Below are 26,924 nucleotides of genomic sequence, written 5' to 3' on the forward strand. Positions count from 1 at the left end.
GATTGCTCGACAACTTTGGAAAGCTAATTATATTCTGCATTCAGGAAGAGTGTCTTCTTCTTTTAATGAATTTTGAATTTTAGTTCTTTCCTAAACGAGAAACCTTTTCAATATGTTGCCAATTCGTATTCTTGTTCTGTATGAATTCAAATTAGATCGCGACAGATTTTCAGAAGTGTAGGATCACCTCTGCGTGAGAAAATGTTTAGAAGTTAAATTAATTAATTCAAGTCGAAAATAATTTAGAATTAAAAGAATTGATTAAAGTCGAGAATAATTTTCGAAAGTATCATATAATGACTTTTTATATAAGAATCTGACATTTCATGGGACACGTATAATACATGCAAGCGCCGGTCGACCTTAGTTTTGAAAACATTTGTAAAAGTATCTTTAACACTATAAATTTTAATGTCGTGCATTTTGTTAATAGCTTTGGCTTTAGATTTAATAGCTTGGATTAAAATTAAATTGATTTACTGGAAGAAACATCGAGATATGAATTTATCCAAGGTTGGATGCCAGTTTAAAAGTAGATAAATCGTAGTAATCGACCAAAAAAAAAAAAAAAAGAAAACAGATGATTCTTAATCAAAAAAGTTGCCAGCGAGATTCGAGGTGTAAAGAAAGAAAGAAACACAACTTAAGTTATAGAAACATAACAGAAACTTTGTCAATCATCTAAAACTACCAAGCTACTAAAGTCACTAAAAAGTGTGAAAAATATTTTTGTGAATATGCATCTCAACGTGTATAGAAAAAAGTTATTAGCATAATTTAGTATTTATTTCAGCATTTGTATTATGTCAATTGGATCAGACATTGATTAAAACAAATGAGGGGGGTGATTTAGAATTTGAAAAAAGTGATGAAGTTGAAAAAATTTGAAGAAGGAGTTAAAGATTTTGCAGGATTTACGAATGGATTTAAAGAAGAATGAGAATCGGCGTCTTTAAATATTTTGAAACATCATTTTGACAAATTTTCGTGCGTTTGAATTTTTTGAAAAAACGAAAGGGATGGATTATTTGAAAAAATCGTTTCTGAGTAGAAGTGCGTTCGAAATGTCTGAATTAAGATCAGAATATTTTGTGGAATGTGTAAACAATAAATTTTAAAGGAAACTTAAAGATGATTTGAAAAGAAATGACAGTTGATGTTTTTCAGATGTGGATGCCAAAAAGTTAAAATATTTAAAAGTAGTAGAGAGGAGATTTAAGGATTGAGGAAGACTATCACAAGTAATGAAAGTATGCTACGTTAATTTAACAAATAAAAAAAAATCCAAACTAATTTGCTGCGTGTAATTAATTCAATCTTTTCTCTCAGAAGCTACGTTCGTAATTGACAATGGATAAAAATAAAGTAATTGGCGTGATTGAATAATCAAAATGGAACGCTATTGAAACAGGGTTATTGAATTATCGAATAGAAGGACATTAAAATAAAAACAACGGAAATTAACAATGCAAATCATTTGAAACGCGGAAACTTCACGCTACTATTACATTTAACTTTACATTAAGAATAAATATGACTTGCGTAACTATAAATATGAGACCCTGAAGAATGTTAGTTACAGCTACTAGTGTTGTACGCGTTCGTTGCAAAAAAACTGGGAATGTTATGCGAGTGAAATTGACGAACTGAGTAAAAACTTGTAAACAGTCGTAAATCATGGCAAACGTTACGTCACAGTTTAATTTAAGGGTTAGGTTAAGCTGGTTACGTAGTTTTTTTTTTGTAACGAAGAAAATGTTGCAGGGATAATGACAAACTTTTTCAAGCACTACATCTAGGAACATAGCAGATTAACGAGAAACTAGAAGAATAATCAGGTGAAAGGTAGTAAAAAAGGTATAAAAGATAAATGAGAACGCTGAAAATGGATTTATGAGAATCGATTATCAATGTAAATTATGTTACATTAATTAATTTTAACAATAATATGTACATTATTAATTTTTTAAGGAAGATCGTGATTTTTTACCGAAGGTCGTTATTTTACCGTAGAAGATAAATTCTAGAAGTTCATTTAACCAGATGGAAGAGAAAACACTTGTTCATTCCGGTTATTCGAATGAAGAATGAGAAAATCGTAATATACGTAAATAAAGTGTAGTATCATTGAAATAAATTTTATTTTTGGGAAAGTGTAAAGATCAATCCAATTCTTTTGATCTCAATATGTATTTTATGCTCGAATATTTGGAACTCGACTTGTGACTACGTTCGATTTTCAATTAATTTCGCCTTTTAATCCGTCAAAGATCCATTGAACTGAGAAAAATTTGAATTTAAATCTACCCGCGGAACTCAGACGTCAAATCAGAAGTTCAAAGTATATACTTTTTCCTCTTGAAACTAACAGAAAAAGATTTCCATCCAATCTCATTCTTTTGATCGGAAAATTTACCAAACTAAAAAACTGAATTCATCAAATCCACAAACGTTTGATTTGCAACCAAAAAATCGAGTGATGCATGCACGCTGTACAGAAATATTCAAAATAGATTATTCGTAACATTCAACACGTGATGAATTTCTATAAAACACGTAAAATATTCAAACTATTTATTACAATATTTGTCACACTAATTTCTATTCATAAAAATGCGTTATAAATTATTTATATATATTATAAATTATTTTATATATATTTATAATTATTATATATTTTATATATATTTATATATATTTATAATTATTATATATTTTATATATGTTATAAATTATTTTATATATATTTATAATTATTATATATTTTATATATATTTATATATATTATAAATTATTTTATATATTTATATATGAATAATTATACATATATATATATATATAAGTATATTTAATTAAAATACTGTATATAAAATAATGTATATTTCATAAAAATACAAAATTATATATAATTACATATTCGTATCATCATCCATAAATACGTATACGTACAAAAACACAGAAACGCATACAACAAAATGTTGCAAATGTATTCTATCTCATCTTAAAACCTGATCGAACCAATTATATTTGACGCCAGAATGTTCACACAGTTGTCGGGTAATTATCGTTATTTAATTAGCTAGCCGTCAATGTCTGAGCACTAATCGCGATCGAGCAAGTAAATTTTGCAAAACGATGTCCACTTTCGCAATCGATCGTTACAAACGGTGGTGATCAATTGGAACGATAATAATCGGCTCGTAAAAAAGCGGTTGCCGCGATTCGCTGATGTTTGATCTTTTTATTAAGCGAAGTCGTTCTTCCGTCATCGAGCGTGATCGAATTGCGTGAAGGAAAGAGATTTTACGATTTTTCACGATTTAATAGACGGAGTTGTTAAGCGACGGCGTTGCAAAAGCCAATTAATTCCAAGAACCTGCGATCCGTGACAAAATATGCGAGCATACGTAGTCACTTGCCTCGAAACGTGATTCTTAATCATCGTGAATCGACAGTTCATGGAAGAATGTTGCATATTGTAGTAGCCACCTATCATATCATTAGCCTTCCTAGCTTTCTCATTTTACAATGTTTCGTTATCAATTGCCTTTTATCTAGCTTCCTTCTTCTCCTTCTTTTTGTTATTTTCTTTCTTTTTCTTTTTTTGTTTTTTTGAGTGAGTATCTCCTCACTAGAAAACCTCGATACCTCTCACTAGGTGTTTTCTTACGGAGCAGACTTTGGGTTTTCAATTCATCATTCTGCTTGAGACTGTTTGTGTTTGTGCCGTGATTATTTCCGAGATTATGGGTGTGTCGACGTTCATCTATGATAATTGACCAACTTTTTACGTTACCAGATAGAGTTTTTAAGATACTTGGATCGTGTTTGTAATTTATAGCGGAAGTTACGTACTCAAGGTATGTGTCGTTACGCAAATACAATTGTACGTTTCATCGGTGGAGAATAATTTAAATATGTAATAATATGTAAGTACATTAACTTTCAAAGTGGTCAAAATGACCAATTTATAATTTTCTGTGGAATTATTAATTTTTTATCCATTTATGACAGCGTATTTTTAGATGCTCGAGTGATTTTTAATAAAATATATTAACAAAAGTTTGTGTTCTTTATATTTGTGTATTATTAATTTCTACTTTCATTACATATTAATTTCACAAATATTATGCTTTGGTCGTCGGTAGTTCTAGCGTTAAATTTATAAGAAATATGCAATAGTAATTGAATCAAATAACCACTGTGAAAAAATGTATTTTAGAGTGGTGTGTCGTATCCAGCGAATCTGAAATATGTCTGACTGTTAACGATCTGTTTCTCCTGCGCTTGTAATTCTCTGCGTTACATTACAAGAATAATAACAGAGCGACGGAATATCGAAATATCGAATGATTTAACGTGTAATACGGAATAAAAACGAAAAATAGTGATATGAAGTAAGAATTTTCCATGTGCTTGATCACTAACGTTTTTCTTCACTTATTTCCAGTTTTTTGCATGATATCGATAACGCAAGAAAAAAGTATTACATGTAATATGGAAAAGAACATAAAAATGAACAAAAACATGTCTCGACAGTCATCGAAAAAAAAAAAAAGAAAATAATTACAACAACGTATTTTATATCTGACGAATAACAATCTTATTTCTTCTTGTCCACTTGTAGCTTTTTTTACTTTTTTATTATAAAATTCTTATCTCGAAAGTGTCATTGTTTTAATTATTAGGAATGTGAAATTTCTCATCCAGCGAGCTTGAAATGTGTTATTTAAATGGCCATCGGTTTCAGAGATATTCGTAAAAAATTTGTTTAGTTCTACGTATTTTTTTGAAGTTCTGATGTAGATCGAAGTTAAGCTGAAGGTATAATTACGTTGTACGTCAATCTGAGAACAAAAAAAAAAAAAAGATAATGATGAAAGTTTATAATAATAACCAAGTTTGAGGTTGATATTCAATCCGATCGACGACATTCGCCGAATGATTCAAAGAAATGAATGATTCTTCTTGGAGAAAGTTCCTTTCCTTAGGAATTTAAAAAGTAAAGAAAGAAGGAAACATAATCCAAAGGTAATTTAAACCTGGCCAGAAGCTAAAAAATCTAACTGAAAAGTGTTAAAAGTATTTTTTGTGAGATATCTCGAAAACTGAAACACACGAAGGGAGGAGTTAGTCAAAATTATTGTATCTTATCATTGAAATCAATGAGGAATTCTAATAATTACTAATAAGTAAGAAAGAAAGAGTAATAAGTGCAGTAAAAGTAATAAATATTGTATAGTAAATACATACTTGTTACACTCATCTGTAATTAAAGAAATTTTGGATTTTCTCTTCTGTTCTTTTATATAAATTACAGTAGTATTAAGAAATGAATTAAATTACAGTAGTAATTAAGACTGTGGAAACATTTTCAACAAAATTCGAAATAATGATATAAAAACGATTGATTTCGTCAATACTGTACTCAAAACAGATTTTCATAGTTGTATGCATTACCTATGTGATTATACACAGTTAGCCTGTATATTTCTACGAATTTTCAACGTTTAAGGAAAAACGAAGGTTCCTAATATTTCATAGGTATTAATTTATCTATCAGTTAGTGTTATACAATTTATTTATTTGTTGGTTAATTCTTAATGGCAACGCCACTTGAAATTATTTACTATGCAAAAAGAAAGAAATAAAGAAAAAAAAGGAATAGACTGGAGAAACGAATGTGTCAACGGGAGAATATTATTTATTATAAAGAATGTGCTCTTATTATTATAAATATGACCAGGATAAGGTTTTATTCACTTTATTGTACGTGAAATAATTATACATAGATTTTTGTCTGATCTGATTGAAAGTAACTAATTAATCAAAGCCTGCAAAATTATAGTTCGAAACACTTATTTTCCCATCATGTCTAATTTAAGTGTTTCAAATTTGACATGTGAACCTCTATGATTGACTGTATGTACATTTATATTACGTAGCTAATGTTACGTAGTGAATAAATTACACGAGGAAGATTATGACCCCAAGGTGAGAGAAAAAGTTTTATACTTCGAAAAAGTAACATATTTGTAACAGATACGTAATTCACGTAATTTATTTATTGAATTCTCATTGTGAAGCATGACGCTGAACTCATCATAGAACTATCGAAAGGGACTTTTTATCGCTTTGCGATAAAAAAATTAATTTCAATTTAATGAATTTAAATTTATTCTTAAATTCGATTGTTCCTTAGAATTTGGAGTTGAGAATTTCTGTTTTAATTATATTATTCCTGACGAACGAATTTGTCAAACGTTTCTTTCAAAGCGATCGAACAGAAGTATAAGAGAAAAAAAAGAAGTCCGAAGGTGTCGCTCACAACGAAACAAAGATTAGGGAAGAAGAGAATGACAAAGGACGAAGAGAGAAGCTGCAAATTAATATTAATCAGCACTTCTTCAAAATAGAATTCTCTAATTGAGGAGAATTAATTGACAGAGTAAACTTATATATTACTACCATGACCATAATCTATCCGGTGATGTAACATTATTCCTGATTTAATATATTCGCTGAAGCTATAAAAGTAAGTGTCACCGGCGCGCGTTGATCAGTGTCATTTAAATACGAAAGAGAAGATCAGTAATCAGTTTCTTGCTTTTCGAAAGATTAACGCAGAGAGATGTTCTTTCGGTTGTTCCTCTTTCTTGCGGCCATTGTCGGATTCGCAGTAGCTCAAATTCGTAAGTAAATTTTCGTTCCTCTTTCTTCTTCTTTTCCTTTCTTTACGAAATAATGCACTTAGGCTCTTCGTTAAACATGGAAGTTAAATAATATTTTAAATTTATGTAAACGAGAAATTTAGAGATGAAAGAAGAAGGAGATGTGAGAATTTCAAAAATTGGTTAATTATAACATTTGACGTTACGATAATCGTGATATTTGTCATACCGGAGTTGAACATTTGAGAAATGAGGATTATAAAAAGAAACGTGTTAATAAATTGATAATAATTTATATTAAGTTCTCTTATACAATAAATAATGTCCTATACTTTTCTTGAACCTGAAGTCGAAAAAAAACTATAATGTTTATAAAAGTACAAGCAAACAAATATGAAAACGTCTCTTACAATTAAAATTTAAGAAATTATGATGAAAAGAATAAAGTGATGAAATGCCTAATGTTTAAACTTTAAGAAATTTTAGAAAAAGAACAATGTATTAATAATTATAAATAATTATAATAATAATTTAATAATAATAAGATTTTTTTTAAACGTGAAATTTAGAAAATCACAAGTGAGTGTTAATATAATGATTCTTCGGAAATGAATGCATTCACCAAAAATCGTTCGTCAAATTTCAATGCGTCCTACGATAATCTTTGATAAAAATGCATACTACATAGTGTATATATGTATATTTGATCATCTGTTATATAAAAAGTTAAGCAGCATACAAAAAAATACTATTTATTAAATACTATGTATTTAACATATCTAGTGTTTAAATCTTTCACTTTAGTCGGTTTGTGCAATTCCTGAATTTCATTAGATACTAAATTAATTAAGATTAAGATAGTAGGTATTGTAATTTTTAACAATACAATTTTTAGTGATATAAAGTTTTTAGCAATAAATTTCAAATACTGCTCTCAGACTTTCTTGATGAATTTGACGACTCTGGTTACAAGTTTCATCTTCTTGCAACAAAATTTTGAAAATCGAGAGATACTAACATTATGCGTTTCCAGTCTGTGCACGACTGATTTCTTCTTCATGTTATCTTTGAGTTCTTTGGAACGGTAAGTCATCGATGCTGTAGCATTCTTTAGAAAAGCAAGTTGATGCATATTCATTTTATCTTGTTATATGTATCTAGATAAGAACGACAAGGACAATTTCGATAAACGTTGTTTACTCGTACGCGTTAGCATAAATTAGATCAAAACAAGTGGTAACTCTGTGCAGCAACTTGCAAAAAAGCTAATAAAGCTAATCCAGTATTATCATCTATTAGGAAGTTGTTTCGAATGGTATTTGAAATGCAAGGTAGATTCAAGGAATCACTATCCCAATCCATTAAATGGCATCCATTAAATAGCCTTACGTAACAGAAAATACGTTTCTTAATGCAGTTTATGAAATACAAAAAAAAAAAATGGATTATCATAACATCATTAGACAAGAAAATTACCACGACGTATATATATATGTATTCATTAATGAATAAATATGTCGGAGCCAATTTTTCAAAAAACTTATCAAATGATTGACTGCTATTCAAAAGCTAGAAAGTCGAAGAGTCTGATTGCACGTGGAATTTAGAGAACAATAAATGACAACAATCATCGATAGAATATAGTAAATATTAAGAGACATGTTACATAACAACGTAGATTAGTAAAAACGTAATGACAATATTTATAAATGTGTTTCTCCAACGATTATTATAACACGTGGTATTACTAAAATAATTTACAACAATATGTACGTTATGTATAAGTATTTAAATAAATATATTATAATAATATGTGTGATAAAGAATATAATAGAATATGTCAAATATGAAAAACTTTGCACAAAATAAATATAACGATATCTATAAATCGATTATTGCGTATCAGAGTAATTTTGAAAGCCTTCTCCTGGAACGTGGAAGAAGAAATTGTACGCAATTCTAGACTGTTTATAAATTATGTAACCAGAGTAGCTTCGAAATCTGAAACGTTCAACGAAAGAAGTAAAAAGTTTGCTATCGTTGGAACAACTCGAAACACTAAAATATTCCAACAAAAAAAAAAAAAAAAAAGAGAAAAGAAAAGAAAAAGAAAAAGTTTGCTGCAAATCTACGTCATTACGAACTTATTATTATTTATCGATTATTAATTGTCAAATCCATTATACCTGTTTGCCAGCTTCTTACATACCCGTATGCGGACTCAGAAATCCGAATCTCGACAAATGCATCATCAACAGCGTGATTACTGTGACTGAGAAGCTGCAGCACGGAATTCCGGAGTTGGATCTCCCGCCAGCTGATCCATTGAACATTGGAACATTCGTGCTTACGGACTTGCCGAATTTCAAGGCGGTCGGTTCGGACGTGAAGCTGAAAGGGCTGAGCAATTACCACATAAATTTCTTTCACCTGGACGTTGAGAAGCAAAGGACAGACATAAATATAACATTTGATGAACTGTCGTTAAACTCTGTTTTCAATGTCACCGCTCGGATCTTGTTCCCGATAGAGGAAACAGGAAACGTTCTGCTCACTGCAAGTAAGTTGAATTAATATATCACAATATCGTTAGATATCATTATATTCGTCCTCATCTATAGACGATGAGAAAAGTTAGAAAAATGTTAGAATGATATTTCGAAGAATGACAACAAACCTTGTCTTTTTCCATTTTCTTTTTCTTTTTATTCTTCTTTTTTTAAGTTTCGAACCGATACCGATTCCTATACACTATATCCGATACACCACGTGAAATGTGCACCACGCTCGAGTTTTCGAGGTTTGCCAGAAATTATTGCAATCGTTCACGCGCTAGCAGATAGCAGACTTGACGCTCACTGCGTGCCAACTAACGACACAGATGAAATATGTACATGAATCCGTGGAGGAACGCTGCTCCTTCTGCTTGAACGCCACGTTACTCTCGTAGAATGCCTCTGTATGCGATTTATATCGATTGTAGGTCAAACGATTTCTTGCCGGTAAGCGAACTGTTTCTTCCGAGCCGCGAGAAAATCGAGAAAGATTCTCTCGTTTCTTTACCGATCGACTTCGATGGTTATGTTTTCAAACGTTATGTTTGTCAACTCGGTCGGAGCGCACTTCGTTTAAATATTTTTGGAAACCACGAAGTACTCTTGCTTGCTGGGTGTTTTCTTCAAAAATAGTGTGAAACCCCGACCGTGTCATAAATCGAGGCAATTCCCAAGAAAGTTTTCTAAATAATAATGTTCCAAGAGTATAATAACATTTAACACGTGATTTCCGAAAGCAATGATATAATTTTCGGTTAATATATGTGTAATCGTGCAGTCCGTCTTTCCTTTACGTTAATAATGATACGAAGTAAAACTTGAATGTGTCAATATAATTCCATTATATTTTTATAAATAAATATATATATATATATATATATATATATATAATATAAATATAATAATATAATATATTATATACATAATATAAATATATAAATTTAGCATAAATAGCTTATAAATAAAAATAATTAGCACCTGAAAAATAATTATTTTAAATAAAATAATAATAAAATAATTAGCACGTGTGAAACTTGAATGCGTTAATATAATTCCATTTTTATGTCAATAAAATGATATGAAACAAAACTTGAATGTGTCAATATAATTTCATTGTATATTTATAAATAAATATATATATTATATATAATATAAATATAATAATATAATATATATAAAATATATATTATATTATTATTATATATTAATGCACGTGTGAGACTTAAATGCGTTAATTGTATTATACATTATAAACAAATATGTATATTATATTTATTTATATTAATATTTATTAATATATATATATATATTATATTTATAATATTAATATAAATAAATATATATTATATTTATTTATAATATTTATTAATATATATATATATTTATATATTATATTATAGTTATATTATAAACAAATATATATATTATATTTATAAATATTTATAAATATATATCATGTTTATATATACATTTATAATATATTTATAAACAAATATATACATTATATATTTTAATGCACGTGTATACCCGTGTAACATGTAAATCTGTAGCCATCTGAGCCGAAATCGAATTAACAATGAAACGCACATAGTTTTGTGCAGTTGATGCATCAACTGTGTCACTACACAGAATAGATTGTAGAGTTTTCCTTCAGAAGTTAACGTAACGTTAAACAGAGGGAGGGCAAAGTTAGAAAAATACCATTTCATTTCATCTTCACCACCAGAAGAATTTTGCGGTTTTGCCGATTGACGAAATTTGCCCTTTTCACTCAACGAACGGAATATTAATTCATTTTGCAGGGAACGCGAATGCTCACATAGTCCTGACGTACGTGGTGACCAAACGTGGTGACAAACGATATCACTACTACTCGTCAATGAGCATAAAATTGATTGTCACGGACTTCGACGTAGAATTCCACGGGCACAGCTTTGACAAAACCCTGCAGGAGGCGATCGAGCAAACAATACAACACAATAAGAAGGAATTGTTGGACGCAAGCATAGGGAACTTAGAGAAGGCCACTTCGAAGAAGTGTCTTGAAATAATTAACAACTTGACCAAGCATTTCACGTACGACGAGATGTTACCCGATCGGGAGTAAACCAGACAAGTTAAGCGATCGGATTTGCCAATCACCGGGAAAGGAGATGAAAGGGAAACTACAGACTAAACACCGAACTGAACTGAATCAAACTTTGTGTATTAGAGAGACGAAAGTGCAAGGAGGGTGGGAGAGAAAAGTTTGTACATAATACTGTGGAATAAAGAACACTCGTTCTCAAGATCATGTTCCCAATTTCAATTTCCCATTCGTCGAGATTCGTCGTTGCTTTAGAAGATCTGAATTTTCAGAAAATAATGTTCAAGAAGAGAAAATCTAAAAATGGATGTAGAAATTTTCGAATCATCCTTGAATGTATATTGTATACTTTGTCGCTCTTTTTTTGTCGTTTCTTTTTTTTTTATTCATATATTAAGAATATGTTGTTGTTGTTGTTGTTGTTAACAATGTTAAACGTAATTCACGTTGAGTTTAAAATTTCACATGAAACAGTGTAAAATTTGTGAAAAGGAAATTAAATTCAACGTAGATATCGAATGCAAAACTTGACGGAACATAATGTAAAAATTTGTTGAAAGAAAATTTCTTGATTTCTACGGCGGGAATTAATGTTCAATTATCAATTAAATATCAATTACTCAGTATTTGTTAATATTCTTAATTATGAAATAAGTCGGACAACATCTATCTTCTAGAATACAATATATTTGAGCGATATGTTTTCCAATGTGAAATGTACATTTTGAAAATCATATTATATATATGCTGGTAATAAATTCTGCAAAATAGCATTAGAGCTGTACTTTTATTTTAGCAAGACGGAATTTTATGTATTATCCAAAAAATTATTATACGTGATCAATTCGATGCATTGCCTCCTTAAACAACAATACTACTTTCTTTTGCTAACAATTTGTCAAAGAATAACGATCTTCAAATATCGAAGAATGGCCACTGAAGGTTTGTGATATTGCGAATGTATGCGTGATATGAATACGAAGGAAAAATGCAAGCTAAAGAGAAATAAATCAACGAGAACTGAGGAATTAACATCGCTATTTGTAAATAGTAAAGTATCATAGTCACAGTGAAGTATCATAGTCAACGAAATTCAGTCAGTTATATTTTATTGTAAAAATTTCACAATTATCCATCCCTTGCGTTTCTTTAACAGACTGTGGATATTTATGCAAATTCGTAATTTTTCCTACGCAACTGCATCTACGTCGAAATTAAAACATAACAGTTTGTATACTTTGCATATTATGTGTAATAAATGTTACAGATTTATAATACCAGATTTATAAAAAATTTACAAATTTACAGATTTATAAAAAAAGATTTATTTCTACAATACTTTCGATATTTATAGGATATTATCTACTCAGATATTAATACAAATATATTTCATACATTCTCCGTATGTCATATTTGTGTATTTGTAAATTCCCAGCAAACGCATAAAAATTCACAATCTACCACAAACTTCCAAGCAAAGAGAGAAAAAAAAGAAAAATCATAATTCCAGATCATAGTCTTTTCAGATCTCAAACCTTCGAGGGGGCAAAAGAAGAAGAAAAGAAAAGAAATCGTAATGCCAGATCGTAATCTTCGTTTCTCAACGACGTACTTAAAACAGAAGAATCTCTCAAAGTTGAGCGAGACGATGTTACAGCTGTTCTCGATGCTTGAATTTATCATCTACGATATTTCTCGACTGTGTTTACGACTCTGGGAAGAGCATTTTGTACGGAAACTGTTGTAAAATACCGTTTGCAATGTCTATGAACGCTTTCGAGATGGCGTTCTCGACAGCTGGTTTGATTTCAGTGACGAAACCGTTGAAGTTGCTGTTGATGGCGCTGTTGACCGCGTCGCCGAGAACTGGATCACCGTCGAAGAGGTTTTGCAGACGCAGAGCGCCGTCTTGTACGACGAGTATCTTCGTCTTAAGCTCGGCTACTTTTAGGTAACTTTCGCCGTCTTCCTTCTTGAATTCCTTCATTTGTAACTTCACGACTGCCTTGCAGTTTGTGAAGTTACCTTGCATCGGGCCATTGCCCCGTATATGAAGGAGAATTATTCGTCCATTGATGTCGTAGTTGCCACTGATGGAAAGATGTGGGAGATCCACATCGACTGTGAAGGTCAATGTTTCCAAACTGGCTCTGTGAAAAACGTACATTTTATATTTCACATATAACATGTTATGTGAAATATTAATACGTTAATATAATATTTCACATGTAATATGTTATGTAAAATATTAATATGTTAATGTAATATTTCACATGTAATATGTTATGTAAAATATTAATATGTTAATATAATATTTCACATATATGTTGCATAAAATATTAATATATGTTAGTATAATATTTTACGTGCAATATGTCATGTAAAATATTAATATATTGGTATAATATTAATATATTAATATAATATTTTACACGTAATATGTTATGTAAAATATTAATATTATGTTAGTATAATATTTTACGTGTAATATGTTATGTAAAGTATTAATATATTAGTATAATATTTTACGTGTAATATGTTATGTAAAGTATTAACATGTTAATATTAGTGTAATGCTCATACACTACCATCCTGGACTTTGGATCATCCTATTAATTTTAATAATTAAAATATCGATACTTATTACAGCAAGCTGTTACTATTTAAGTTATATTTATAATTTAAAACGACATGAATTTTGAAAATCCCTCTCGGAAGTTAAAGTCAAGTTGATGAACTTTCTCAATTGTATAAAGGGAGAATTATTACTCTGAAGAGTGTTTCGTCTCGTATGAAACGCAGAGTTTTGTCAAAAATTCTAATATTTAACAAGGTAAATTGTTCAATAATTATTTAATTATTGAATAATCTTTTTGATTTCAAAAGAAATTAACAAGAAGTTAATTTAATGACCATTAAATCTGTTCGACGGCCCTGAAACTGTTATGAAATAATCTTTCAATACTAAAATTCACAATTATCTAAATTTGTCATGTAAAACCGTGTGATTCGATACACCGTTACATTTAAATCGTCGTTTTTGTTTGGTACGAGCAAAGATCATTTGATCAATGGATCATGCGTCATTGACATTCAGCGTTTCCGTTCCATTGGGGTTTCATCTTCTTTTTGCAATTCCCGTGTCACGTTGGTCATACAAATTATTCGCAACTGCCAGAGACGAGTTCGTGTCACGGCCATTCGCGTACGCGCGGAATACAAAGAGGAGGATCTCCTCATTTTATTATTTATTTATGAGTCACTCGGTCAGAAATCAACGTAATTTCTTCTGCTTCACGAGTGAAAAATTGCATTTATTTCGCGTGGTTTCCCGACAAAGTGAATGGTCGTCCAGAACGTATCGAGTATAAAAATATTTCAAAGAAAAGTAAATGTTAAAGGAGGTTGTTGAAAACAAAAAAAAAAAAAAAAAAGTCTAGTCGAGGAATGAAAACCGAAGAATGCGAAAGAAAATTAATCGACCTTTTGGTACAATAAAATAACGAAATATACTCGTAGTGGAATACTCTTAGCGAACTGTCATTAATAATCTTAATAATCCTGTAGTTAATGTCACGTTGATCATTAATTACTAAAACGAAAACATGTAGAATTGTACGTTCAATCACGACGATTTATGTTTCACTGAACTTTCCCATTGTTAATTGTTGTCAATGTCTAATTGAATAAACCTAATTCTGAAAGAGTGAATCGTTCAAAATTTCTCTTATTTTTGACAGTGTTCATTTCTTTATATCCTTGTTAGGTAAATTGATACTCAACTTTCATCGGAATATTTCAATATTCCGATAATAATTCTGAAGGATAAATCTTTTTTTTTTTTTTTTCTATATTGCTGTGAAACAAATTGAACAATTTTAGTTCTAAAGAAAATATAGAACTCGCTGTTGTAATTCACTTGGAAAAATTTATCCTTCAGTCAGTGATTAATTTCTACAAGTTCTGAGAAACAGAATCGATTATCTTAATTCATTCTATCATTCGGTATTAACTCGTCTCTCCTCGGATTCAATTACACTTTCACGAGTACCCTTAACTATTTGCACACGCTAGACAATGTCTTCATTTCCGAATGTCATTTCAAGGCAGGTCGTTCATCGTTCATCACCGTGCTCGTAACACGTGTCATTAGCCGCTTAATTTGACATAATGACGGGCCCGGGCTTTGTTTTATAAGACCCGTGACGCAATCCTCCTTCATATTCGCAGAAATTCGTCTCAAACAATTAAGCTGAAGTGACAGCGAGGAAAATTGAATTTCGCAACAATACAATTATTTACGTAATAAATAAGCTTTGATAACCTCGGACGACATTTTTAGATTAGAATCTTCTAAGAGGAATTGAGTGTAAAAGTTGTAAATTTTGTAAAATTTTCTCCAAGCTCGTAATTGCAGACTGCAATTGTGAAACTACTCATCAACAGCGTCCGCTTAAAATTTAACACAGTATTAATTAAATGTATAAGGTATAATGTTGAATTTTCTTTCAGTCATTCAGTTTTTTCTTAGAGCGTATCAAAATTCTCTGTTATTCCAATGTTTAACGCATAAATGTATTTTTCTCTAAAATACACAATGATTACTGTTTTCTTATTTGTTTTTTTAATATTTACGTTCTTAGTCATGCACGTTGAGATTTCGCAAATTTTCAAACGAAAGAAAAAATAGGAGAGAAATGATTGAATCAGTGACACACATCGTAAGGTCTAGAGACGACGATATTTTTGCTGTTACGTAGATGCATCGTTTATAATCACGATTACAACGTAGACGTAATGTAGTAATGATGCAGAAGCTTGGCATTTCTTCTGAGTCAACCAATTTCTTATTACAAATATTTAACGATGCCGCGTTATTAATCAGCATCGTGTCTTTACATAATTCTAGGAGCATTGAATTTCATAATGAGAAATTGACTTGATTTATTAGAATTGCAAAAATAAAGAAACTTCGTCGGCAAGGAATTTCACGTTACATTTTTAAATGAGAAAAAGTATATACTTGCGTACGTTTAATTTTACGATAATTTATTATGATATTATAATAAAGTCTTCAGATGTTGTGCTGAGTCCTCGTCCCCTTTGCAACATAATTAATTAATCAAACATTCAGAAATCGAAATACGATAGCGCGGACATTTATGGAAATTTATTTATGAATAAATATCTGTGGAGACTTATTTTTATGAATACAAAAGGGAAAACGCGATTCAAGTAGAAATTCTTTTCGTTTGATTTATCATGATTTATTAGAAATATAAAAGAATTGATTGAGCTTCTTGAAGCAATTTTAACGATAAATTCTACTTAAAGTCAAATTTATTTTACAAGATTAGTAAAAAAAATTAATTTTACATTGATCAAAAATTGATGTACCTAAAAACGTGAATTGAAACGTGTATTATACGTTCAAGCATTCAAAATTTTAGCAACCTTTTCAAAAACAATTTTTTGCAACGACTTGAAATCTCGTAATCATTAGTGCGTGATCAAATTTCGCCAAAGAGTTCGAGAACTGTATTCAACAAAAATTTTCTCAGGATTGACAAGGTCCACGGGAGTTGATATTATTTGAACAGTACAATCCAGTCTTTTCGAAAATAACACAAAAATCACGAAGCGAACGTAAACATTAATATTTAATCTCGTAGATGTAACTCCAATTACAATTATTATTATCATTATTTTCCTCTTTAACCAATCGTTTACCTATCATTTCTTTTTATTTCTTTCCTTGAAATATTTTTATTTCAATGTTTAAACTATCAATTTTAATATTCAGATTATTAGAATGGAACTATTCTCAGATTATTAGAATGGGACAGAATGTATCCTAGTTTGCTTAACATAGATTTCGAGTCTCCTTTGGATAATTAAGTTTATTCCACGCTTCTAAGTAATCTTGAATTTGTCTACTCACTTCAGCTTCGTCAATGAGAAATCACTGGAACCGTGAATGATAGCGTTCGTTATCTTCAACTTCAGGTTCCCTCCTGCTGTAGCTGTTAATTCCTTCAACAGCAATGGCTCCAGAGAAGGTATTTTATAATCTGGCACTCCAGTCTTCAACTGCGGTTTCATGTTGATTATGCTTGATTTTATGCATTCAGAAAGGTTCGGCTCGTTCTTCTTGCAAACGTGAATAAACTCAGCTGCACGCAGTCGACAAAGGGAAAGAAGAAAGGTTAGATCACGTCAAAGTTCTTTTATAAAAGAAAACAAAAGAAATTACTTCTCAAAGTTCAGCAATTACAAACTGAAGATATTTGACATTAATCCTTGCGTGCCTACCATTTTCGAACGTTTCAATACTTGCATTCAACTTTGTAATTTTTTTAATTTAATGATATTTTGATATGTAATTGAAATTCGATAATTCAAATTGTTATTTAACAATTCAATATATTTAATGTTTATGAAATATCTCGTAATAGAGAAGCTGTAAGGCTGCAGAAGGAAATGGATTTTCAGTAAGAACGAGAAGAATAAGTTTGTTTCTTTTTTCGTTATAATTAATTAAAATGATAAAATGTATGAAATTCGTTGACCCTAGTCTACCTGAACGAGTAAGTCGAACATGACTATCATAATTCTAAATTATTAATGTAAACAGTATAATTCTAAATCTAATAATATTAATAACTTTAATAAATGAATAAATAAAAATAATCGACCAATTAATTACCACTTTATAATTGTGATAAAAATAATTTCGAATGTATACTGACGTACACTTTTTATACTATTAGAAAAGAGCACTAGATACACGATTGCACACATGATATAAATTTATGCTCTATTGTAATTTTCCACTTTGAAACGTGCCTTTATGCGCGTTTATATATTATTGTTTGCTGCAAAATGGCACGAGAGAAATTAAAATTCAAGTGATTTTCCAATAACGAATAACAAAATAAATAAAAGCGGAATACATATGCAAATGTACTGCTTATTGAATATCGTGTGTGAATAGGTTCTATAGCATAAGATAACGAAAGTAATCTATTAATTCTTCACTTCAAAATCCATAAAAAAAATTTGCATAACAGTATTGAACAAATGGAATATAGAAGATCACGAAGCGATGTAATCACAGTTTTTATGTTGCATAATTGAGAAGAGATAATCTTCTCTTTATTTGAACAACAATTTGAGGAAATAAAATGAAAATGTTTTAAAGAGAAATTTCAAAAAAAGAAAGAACCATTCTATCGCACATATAGAATAATTTTCCTTTAGGAAATATGTGAAACTTTTATTCTACAGCTTTTGCCAAGAAAAAAGAAAAAAAAAGAAAAAGAAAAAAGAATTTGAGAGAGAAAGAAAATTTTGTACAAAATTCCACAAGTGTCTACGATTTTTACACGTGATAAATAACTGCAATTTAAAAAAGAATCTAATTATGCGATATATACTATCAGCGTCACAGTATTTTTATACAATTAATCCGATTCGAGTTTTACAGATTACTCTTGTGTTCACTCGATAAAAGTTGGCAACTAATTATTTGACATTATTCAAATACTATTTTTAAATTTGAACTCACGATAAATAATTAATGAGTGAATAGCGTGAAGAGCGTTATAAATGAAATCATAACTGGCGTGTGTAATATAAATTCGCCTCAGGCATACAAATTTGTCCTAAATCAACCTAATCCAGAGGTAATTTTTAACTTGTCACAAAAATTTATGTGCTTGATAGAACAATTTACTAAATTCTTAGTAGAATGCAAAATACAGAGTTTTGTTGTCTCTGTTCAAATTCTACAAACAAATCTTCTTCATCGGATAATTATGAAAATTGTTGCCTTCGAGATTCATTCGTATTTATTTATATGTACAGCAAATTGAAATACATTAAAATTAATTGTGTTTCATCGGTATATGTGCACATACACTGGCCAATTGCTGTAATTATTTTGTCAATTCGAAAGATTGCTCTTTGTTTCGATTCGCAATTTAGAAGCGGCGTCCTTTTTGAGAATAAAATAGCTTGTTGGAATGGAAAATTATTCTCGACAAATACGAACGTCAATTCCTATTACTATATTACTCTATTAATATTTAGTTGATTATTATCATCAATTATTTGTATTGAAATATTTTTTTAGATGAAATATCTACTGTTTGGTAGAATATTTTCATTACTAATTAATTTGTTAATTAATCTGAATATATTAATATATTATTTTATAATATATTTTGTAATATATTAATATATTATTTTATAATATATTTTGTAATATATTAATATATTATTTTATAATATATTTTATAATATATTAATATATTATTTTATAATATATTAGTATATTAATTTATTAATTTATTTATAATATAATAATATATTAATTTCAATTTCGTTTGCTACATTGTAGATAATTTATTTTATAAGGAAAACATTATCATTGATCGTTTCTACAAAATATTCCAGAGTCTAAAATTTAATCAATAAACTTTTTTAAATAAATTATTAGATATTATGAGTTATACTGTAAACTATAAAAGTACTCACACGTTCAAATTTGCTCGAAACTCAGGTTGCACGATTAAACAAAGTTTAAGGGAGTGTACTGTTACTGTTGGTGTAAAAAACTAAAAAAAAATTTTTTTCTTTCTCTTTCAAGTAGATAATAATACGAAATTTCGTACGGAAAGGATTTTTTGAACAATTCGAATAACTGACAGAGTTACAGTCCTGAAAACGATTTTTCTTTCATTCTAGATAAATGTTATCTTAAAATTTAAAACACGTTCGTTTCGAAACCATAATTTTCACCTAACTGTTTAAAACAGACCCTAGAAACCATGTATCTGTTTAATTTCAAACTTTAAGAAATTATCTTCGTTTGCAAATTTTTGAAATTACCCACAGCGTGGCGTACTGTAATAATTTCTTTAATCATTTTCAAAGAAGCAAGGATGTAGCAGTTTTCAAAGGAAAGAAGAATTTTAATTTCTCCCTTCGTCTTTTACTCATTTGCGAAACGTTCAACGAGTTGAATATAAGAGAAAAAGAGAAGGAGAAAAGATATGCAGTCAGAAAATTAAAATTGAAATTCGAAAATATCACTTACGCAGATCTCGCGCGAGTGCAACGCCAGACATCGCCAGGGCCAATCCAATTACCACGATCGTCTTCATATTCACCCTCTCGAAGATTAATTTCCTAAAGGTCGAACGAAATTTACGAATATACTAAAATGAAGTATCGATGCAAAGTGCTTCTGCTGGAAAATGATTCTCTCTCGAGACGAGAGAATAATGGCCAACCAAGGAACAGGGTTGTTTCGTCACGCGCGAATGATCAGATCGTCGGCCTACAAGTGAATAACGTGGCTTGCCCCAAGTCCTTTTAGTAGTATCTCCCCTCTCTCAATGATTCCCTGCCGTTGTTCGTCGATGATACTTGCTCCAGAGCATCCAGATCAACGTGCTTCGAATCATCACGAATTCTGGTCACGTGATCTTGACGAGACGCGTGTCGCGGTAATTTTATTTTATTACGTCGGCGTATGCACGTGCTCGTGCGACAGTACCTTCGCTACGTTCGTTGGCAACGTAAATTTAATTCGATGTTTGAATCAACGTTGTTGAGATCAGTGTTTCTATTTTTCTTTTTTTCTTTTTTTTTTTTTTTTTTTTTTTTTTGTTTCGGCATCTTTCGGATCTGATAATTCGGATTGACAAGATGTGCCTTTCAATTACACTAGGTAAGAAGACTTAACACTAGGTACAATAATAATAATTATATAGTGATATTTGTAATATTAATAAAAATTCAACTGAGGTGTTGCAAATTAAAATTGAGGAATTTACAAGTTCGTCAATGTATGATTGTTAATGGTCCAATGGCACCAAGAATCATAGCACATAGAATCAATACTATTAATATTCATATTATTATTATTAATATTATCATTATTATTATTATTAAATATTATTTATATTATTTATAATTATTATTATTACTATTATTAATAATCATTATTATTATTAAATATTATTTTTATTATTATTATATCCATATTATTATTATCATTATTAATATTATCAATACAATTGTTATTTCCAGTATTAATATTGACTGACATGATATTAACTCTTGACTCATATCGTTGGACAATTATAATGATTTACGGTTAAATCGCTTATTATTTATACTAGTTTTAAGATATTTGATTTAATTGAATTTCTTAATAATTCTTATAGTATTAATAATAATCACAATACATAGTGCAACGTGTGAATGTGTTATCATAATAAAAAGCAATCTCAAGCAATCTCAGGCGTGTGACGATCATGAAAAAATGAAACAACGGAAAAATCTGTATCGATGTTTGATAACTGATATTAGAGCCAATGCTGTATTATGGAAATTTATTTTGTAAATCACTTATCCAGCAATTAGTTTTCAATAATTTTTGCATTTCCGCTTTTACATAAGCGATTGATTAAAACCGATCTCGATTTTGCATATTTGAATAGAAAATTCTGGAATCCGCAGGAGAAATAGTTTACAAGAACAAACGCCGGTGAACTTTGCTCGTATAACATGCGAAGTCTGTCCTTCGTTTGAATTTAAGTAAATGAAATTCTAGAAAAGTGAATGAACATATTTGATACCTTCGTTTGAAGTAAAAGACGATGTATACTCAGCGTAAAAGTGATTTACGTGTCGTGTTATTTAAAAAGGAATGCCAACATAACCTGGGATGCTTAAGTGTGCAATGAGTTTTTAGTAAAGAAATAACATTTTAAGCGAAGTATATTCGTGTTCAAGAATTAAAAAAAATTCACGTTCAAATTCGACGAACATTATACAATGCCTGTTTAGTGTATATTAAATTTTAGGACGAATCTTGAATCTCTAACCACTCTGCAGAAACCTTGTTAATTTTAAAAATTACGAGAAATTTTCAAATCAAACGTAACTACAGCTGTTATAATTATTGTTGAAATTGGCTGACGCATCGTTCAAATATGTGCAATTTAACAATCAACTCTAACATGATTTCATGTTTATTTGAGAGAAATAATGTATGCACCAATTCATATTCAGATCTTACAAAATTTTACATTTGTATGAGAAAGATAATTTTATTCGCAGAATTTGAACGATTCATTTGCATATATGTGAATGAACATTCTAACGTGGCCTAAAGTGAAGAACGAAGAATAAAGAGTGAATAAAAATAATTCTACGTTTTTATGTTTCTTCGATTAATTCCCATTATCATGCACTATAGAAATCGAAGAAGAGTGATGACTGTGATGATTCGTCTCTGAAGAACGCGACGACGATCCAAGAAAAACATGGTGAGAGATTTTCCTCTTGAAACTTTTCCTTTCTTGCTTGCGATCGTCGGGTAGAAAACGCGATTTAGTTTTCCTTAATGTCAATCATAATATATATAATCGCTAATAAAATCATCAACGGCTGAAACACTACTTTGCACTCCCCTAATTTATATTTGAAAAGTTCCAACTTATGTGTGCAAATTCCGATGGAAATGTTTAGATCTAGATAGATCTCATTAAAAAAAAATCTCAATTACGGTCATAAATATTTGCATCAATATTAGCGATCTTTGAATAACACGTTTAGACAACTGCGACTGCAGCTTTTTTTCTAACACGTATATATCAATTATTATTTTTTTCGTCCAAGAAGTTCCGGAATTAATGAATGATTAAACATGAGGAAATTAATTATTTCAAGGTACATTTTTTGTCTTCAATAAAAAATTCCAGCTCTCACATTATAGTTACAAATGTGATCCGATATAACATAATTTGTAATTCTCTGATAAACGAATGTAAATTTTTCGAAAACTCTACATAACATTAACTTAGTAAATATATTGTTGCCTTTAATAATATAATACAATATATTGTTGCCTTTAGTCATATATTTCAATATATTATTGCCTTTAATAATATATTATTAATATATATTTATAATTAATATAACGATAAGTCTGTATTACAAATTTGTAATATTTTAGAAAGAACAAGGGACTGAAATATTTTTAATATATTAATAATTATAAATATTTAATATTATAATTATATATATTTATTATATATATTTTAACATATTAATAATTATAAATATTTTATATTATAATTATATATATATTTATTTTATATATTATAATTATATATATTTCAATATATTAATAATTATAAATATTTTGTAATACAATTATATATATTTAATAATTATAAATATACTAAAAATATTTATTTAATATATTAATAATTATAAATATATTTAAAATATTTCAGTTCCTTGTTTTTTCTGAAATGTTACAAATTTGTAACATAGACTTATCGTTATATTAATCTTACAAGTGTGCAATTATTCTCCCTTCGTACTTTAGTACAAAAGTCAAAAAATAATTAAATAAGTGGCGGAAAATTATACACCTCCAGCATTCGATTACACGTATGTAATATATATATATATTATTTACGGAAATGGAAAACGGCCTTCGGAGTCGAAGGATAGAAGAAGACAAGACAAGTGGTTGTCAAAAAAATGAATAAGTAATGGAGATATATTTTTGAGGAACAGGTATTTATACGTGTACACGTATGTGGAGTGAACATGCTTGGAAAAGGAGCCAATGTTTGCAAGAGGAGCCCTTGACGCGTCAAGGTAGAAATGGTACCCTGACCCTGTCCTTCGGCGATGTCGTCGAATATCACGAGTACAGACCGGACTTTCCGTTCGTTCACCTACGTTTCTTGAAATCCAACGGATGAGTTGCTCGAGAAGATGGAAAGACAATTACGCATTTGGAATATCAGATTCGAGCGACATCTTCGTGGCTTTTATCGCGTACGCCACCTCGAAACGTGTCGCAGATTCGACCACTTTGATTGTGCGCGAGCGTGTATCTGTTCGACGAAATCGACGAATGTTCCGCAACGAAGCGTAAATAAGGCTTGATATCAAGATCTCTTTGCTTGATTGCGGGAGTTAAGCAAGAATGAGAGATGCCTTGGTGTATTAGAGAATGTTAACCTTTAGATTAAAGGTTAAAATTAAATTAATTTCACGAGTTCGATCTGAATTTCAAGGGATGAAATAGATTCAAAGGTTGATTTAACTTTCGCAGTATTGTCGGATCGTAGATGACTATAGATTGTCACGTAGTTTGTTATATTTAATTCAACTTGATGTAATAGTTTTTTGTTTTAATTCGGTATTCATTGTTATTTCTACGATAGAGAGTAATAATAAAATTAGAGTGAAATTGAAAATTTCACATTAATCCTAATGTTTAATTGCAATTTCATCCTAGATTGTCCTTAACGATATCAGTTAAGAATTTTCACTTTTATTTAATTCAGGGAAATATGTGTTGTAAATAAATGGCGAAGATTTAAGTAGGAGGGAAGTATCTTAATAAATTCAGGTTCAATTTGCTTTTGGGAACAGATTTAAGCCAGATTATATAATACTAAATAGATAATAGTAAAAGTATTTTATGAAAAGTATTTTAATAATATTAAAAGTAAAAGTATTATATGAAGTAAAAGTATTATATAATATTAATAATAAAAGTATTTTATGAAAAGTATTTTAATAATCGTAAAATATTTTTTCCAAGGAAATGCCATAAAAATAAACATAGAAGAGATTAATTTCTTAAAAAAATATTAATTCATTATTAATTTTGGAGAAATTAAGAAGAAATATATCATATTACATATTATATATATATAATATTATAATATATTAAAATATATTATAATGTATTATAATATTATAATATATGTAATATTATTATATATATATTATATTAATAATAATATTATACATATCAGAATAAAATTAATTTCATTTTCCATCATCATTCTTGGAAATGGAGCGAAAAGAGACAAAAATTTATCATCCTTGAGTAAAGAAACATTGTACGAATTTAGTCACGATAAAAATGCAAACTCAAGGAATACCGGTATTCCTACAAGGCGTATTGCACGTATCAAAACATGATTTATTCGACAAAATTATAGCTAAAAACCTTATTCGGATATTTCATTGCATTTTAATTAAAATGCAGCTTTGGTATTTTCTCTGTTATTGGAGCGTGGCAAAAATTCAGAAGTTCAAGTTCGCTTTTCGACATAACGTCACTCAGAGTTGCCTTAGAATGATATCGTGAACATTTCCTGACATCAAACTGTATCACAAGTTTTCATAGTAGTCCAATTTGTTAGATACAAATATAAACAGAATAATTTTTATACTATCTTTGTACAAACAATGTACAAAATATTGTTACACGAAAATTACGCATGCAATGGTAATAAAAAAGACGATTGAAATTAATTACGCATGCAATGGTAATAAAAAAGACGATTGAAATTAATTAATTGTCATCTTCAAATAATCAATCTTGGTCTCGATTAAAGTTCATTTCGCCAGTTCGTGCGCGTGACGCAAGCAATTAGATTATACGGCCAGTATAATCACATTGGTCATCTCTTCACCTGTCACTCAAGAAATAATCATCTTCACGAAAGGCTCCGGAAACTTCAACATCGGAACAATTAGTTATTCTTCCGCGTGGTTTCTACGAACTCCATTAGAAGTCACGCTCGCTCGTTCGTAGAAATTGATAAATTGCGATGAGACAACTAGAGTCTTGGCGTGTTACGAGAAGAAATTGTCGAATTTACTGAATCGAGTAAAAGTGTTACTTGTGCTACTTACAGAGTTATCTCTTTTCGAATACCATTTTTATACTTGAGGGATATTGAAACAAAAGGATTGATCCTTAATGAAGCATTCTTTTTATCAAGTTCATTTCCGTGGTATCAAATTTCGTTGAAAAATACTGTTCAATTTACTGAACCGAATGGTGCAAAAATATTGCTCCTTGCAAAGACTTATCTCTCTTCAAATGCTACTTGAAGGATATTGAAATAAAAGGTTGAATTTTTAGTGAAGCATTTCCATGGTTCGTCGAATTTTGTTGAAAATTTTGCTAGATCGTATTAGATACGACAGTGGCATAATTCTTGCTCTGTCTTTATAGTATGAAAACACTTTTAAATTGTGTTTCTTGTGTGACTCTTTTCTTAAACGATGAATGTTTGAATAACATTACAAATGATTATTTCCCTGAAGAAGCGTCTTCTTCTAATAATTCTTCGAGATCCTGAAAAGAATTTTTAATAAAGTCTTGCCTACGTTCTACATACGAAATACACGTAAGGTGAATAATTCATAAATCATGCAAAGATATCTCGCTTCGTAGAAACTCTGTTGTTTTAATATTTCACTGACGCATGTAACGCACACGTGTTACAACGAACAAGATATTCGTTGCATCATAGTTTTAAAATTAATTTTAAAATGGCTGCGAGCAATTGAACTTCACACTCGACGATATCATTCGACACGTTCGTTTTCTCAGACGTGGAGCTTTGAACAAGTGAAGTGATCTTTTGCAAAATTCGACTCGGAATGAAGCGGTGAATTTTTATTTTAATACAACAATGACAATCGACGAAATAAATATTAATAATTCTTACATATACAAATACGTGAGGAAATATAAAACACGTATAG

The 26,924-nt window shown here is 29.6% G+C and overlaps 2 protein-coding genes and 2 long non-coding RNA genes across 5 annotated transcripts; 3 read left to right on the forward strand and 1 right to left on the reverse strand.

Annotated features, from left to right (window-relative positions):
• The first annotated feature begins 2,922 nt into the window (after positions 1 to 2,922).
• LOC122536625 lies at positions 2,923 to 4,887 on the forward strand. The gene is made up of 2 exons (XR_006308441.1): positions 2,923 to 3,929; positions 4,223 to 4,887. It is a non-coding gene; the product is annotated as an uncharacterized LOC122536625 (long non-coding RNA).
• A 1,651-nt stretch (positions 4,888 to 6,538) lies between these two features.
• Positions 6,539 to 11,514, forward strand: LOC122536623 (circadian clock-controlled protein daywake-like). Its single transcript, XM_043669116.1, has 3 exons — positions 6,539 to 6,692; positions 8,869 to 9,231; positions 11,029 to 11,514. Exons 1-3 carry the CDS (start codon positions 6,632 to 6,634, stop codon positions 11,331 to 11,333), a joined length of 729 nt encoding a protein of 242 aa, XP_043525051.1. The 5' UTR covers positions 6,539 to 6,631; the 3' UTR covers positions 11,334 to 11,514.
• LOC122536624 lies at positions 7,223 to 8,310 on the forward strand. The gene is made up of 2 exons (XR_006308440.1): positions 7,223 to 7,755; positions 7,833 to 8,310. It is a non-coding gene; the product is annotated as an uncharacterized LOC122536624 (long non-coding RNA).
• A 1,381-nt stretch (positions 11,515 to 12,895) lies between the features above and the next one.
• On the reverse strand, positions 12,896 to 20,677 carry LOC122536628 (circadian clock-controlled protein daywake-like). Of its 2 annotated transcripts, XM_043669119.1 has the most exons (4): positions 20,609 to 20,677; positions 20,413 to 20,531; positions 17,254 to 17,485; positions 12,896 to 13,462 (listed from the first exon to the last, which is right to left on the reverse strand). In XM_043669119.1, the coding sequence occupies exons 2-4, from the start codon at positions 20,477 to 20,479 to the stop codon at positions 13,018 to 13,020; spliced, it is 744 nt and encodes a 247-aa protein (XP_043525054.1). In that variant the 5' UTR covers positions 20,480 to 20,531; positions 20,609 to 20,677; the 3' UTR covers positions 12,896 to 13,017. The 2 variants fall into 2 exon arrangements, with proteins under 2 accessions (XP_043525054.1, XP_043525053.1); XM_043669118.1 differs by having other exon boundaries at positions 20,413 to 20,674.
• Between the last annotated feature and the right edge of the window lie 6,247 nt (positions 20,678 to 26,924).

The sequence above is a fragment of the Frieseomelitta varia genome, unplaced genomic scaffold (genome assembly GCF_011392965.1).
Source record: "Frieseomelitta varia isolate USP_RPSP 00005682 unplaced genomic scaffold, Fvar_1.2 scaffold_857, whole genome shotgun sequence".
Lineage (NCBI taxonomy): Eukaryota > Metazoa > Arthropoda > Insecta > Hymenoptera > Apidae > Frieseomelitta > Frieseomelitta varia.

Excerpts from the sequence above, each read along its gene's own strand:
- LOC122536628 (XM_043669119.1), bottom strand. The coding sequence starts at position 20,479 with ATGAAGACGATCGTGGTAATTGGATTGGCCCTGGCGATGTCTGGCGTT. Across the intron at positions 17,486-20,412 it reads TGCACTCGCGCGAGATCTGC|CTGAGTTTATTCACGTTTGC; the intron begins GTAAGTGATATT and ends GACTGCGTGCAG. Across the intron at positions 13,463-17,253 it reads TTCTCATTGACGAAGCTGAA|AGCCAGTTTGGAAACATTGA; the intron begins GTGAGTAGACAA and ends CGTTTTTCACAG.
- LOC122536623 (XM_043669116.1), top strand. The coding sequence starts at position 6,632 with ATGTTCTTTCGGTTGTTCCTCTTTCTTGCGGCCATTGTCGGATTCGCA. Across the intron at positions 6,693-8,868 it reads ATTCGCAGTAGCTCAAATTC|CTTCTTACATACCCGTATGC; the intron begins GTAAGTAAATTT and ends CCTGTTTGCCAG. Across the intron at positions 9,232-11,028 it reads AAACGTTCTGCTCACTGCAA|GGAACGCGAATGCTCACATA; the intron begins GTAAGTTGAATT and ends TTCATTTTGCAG.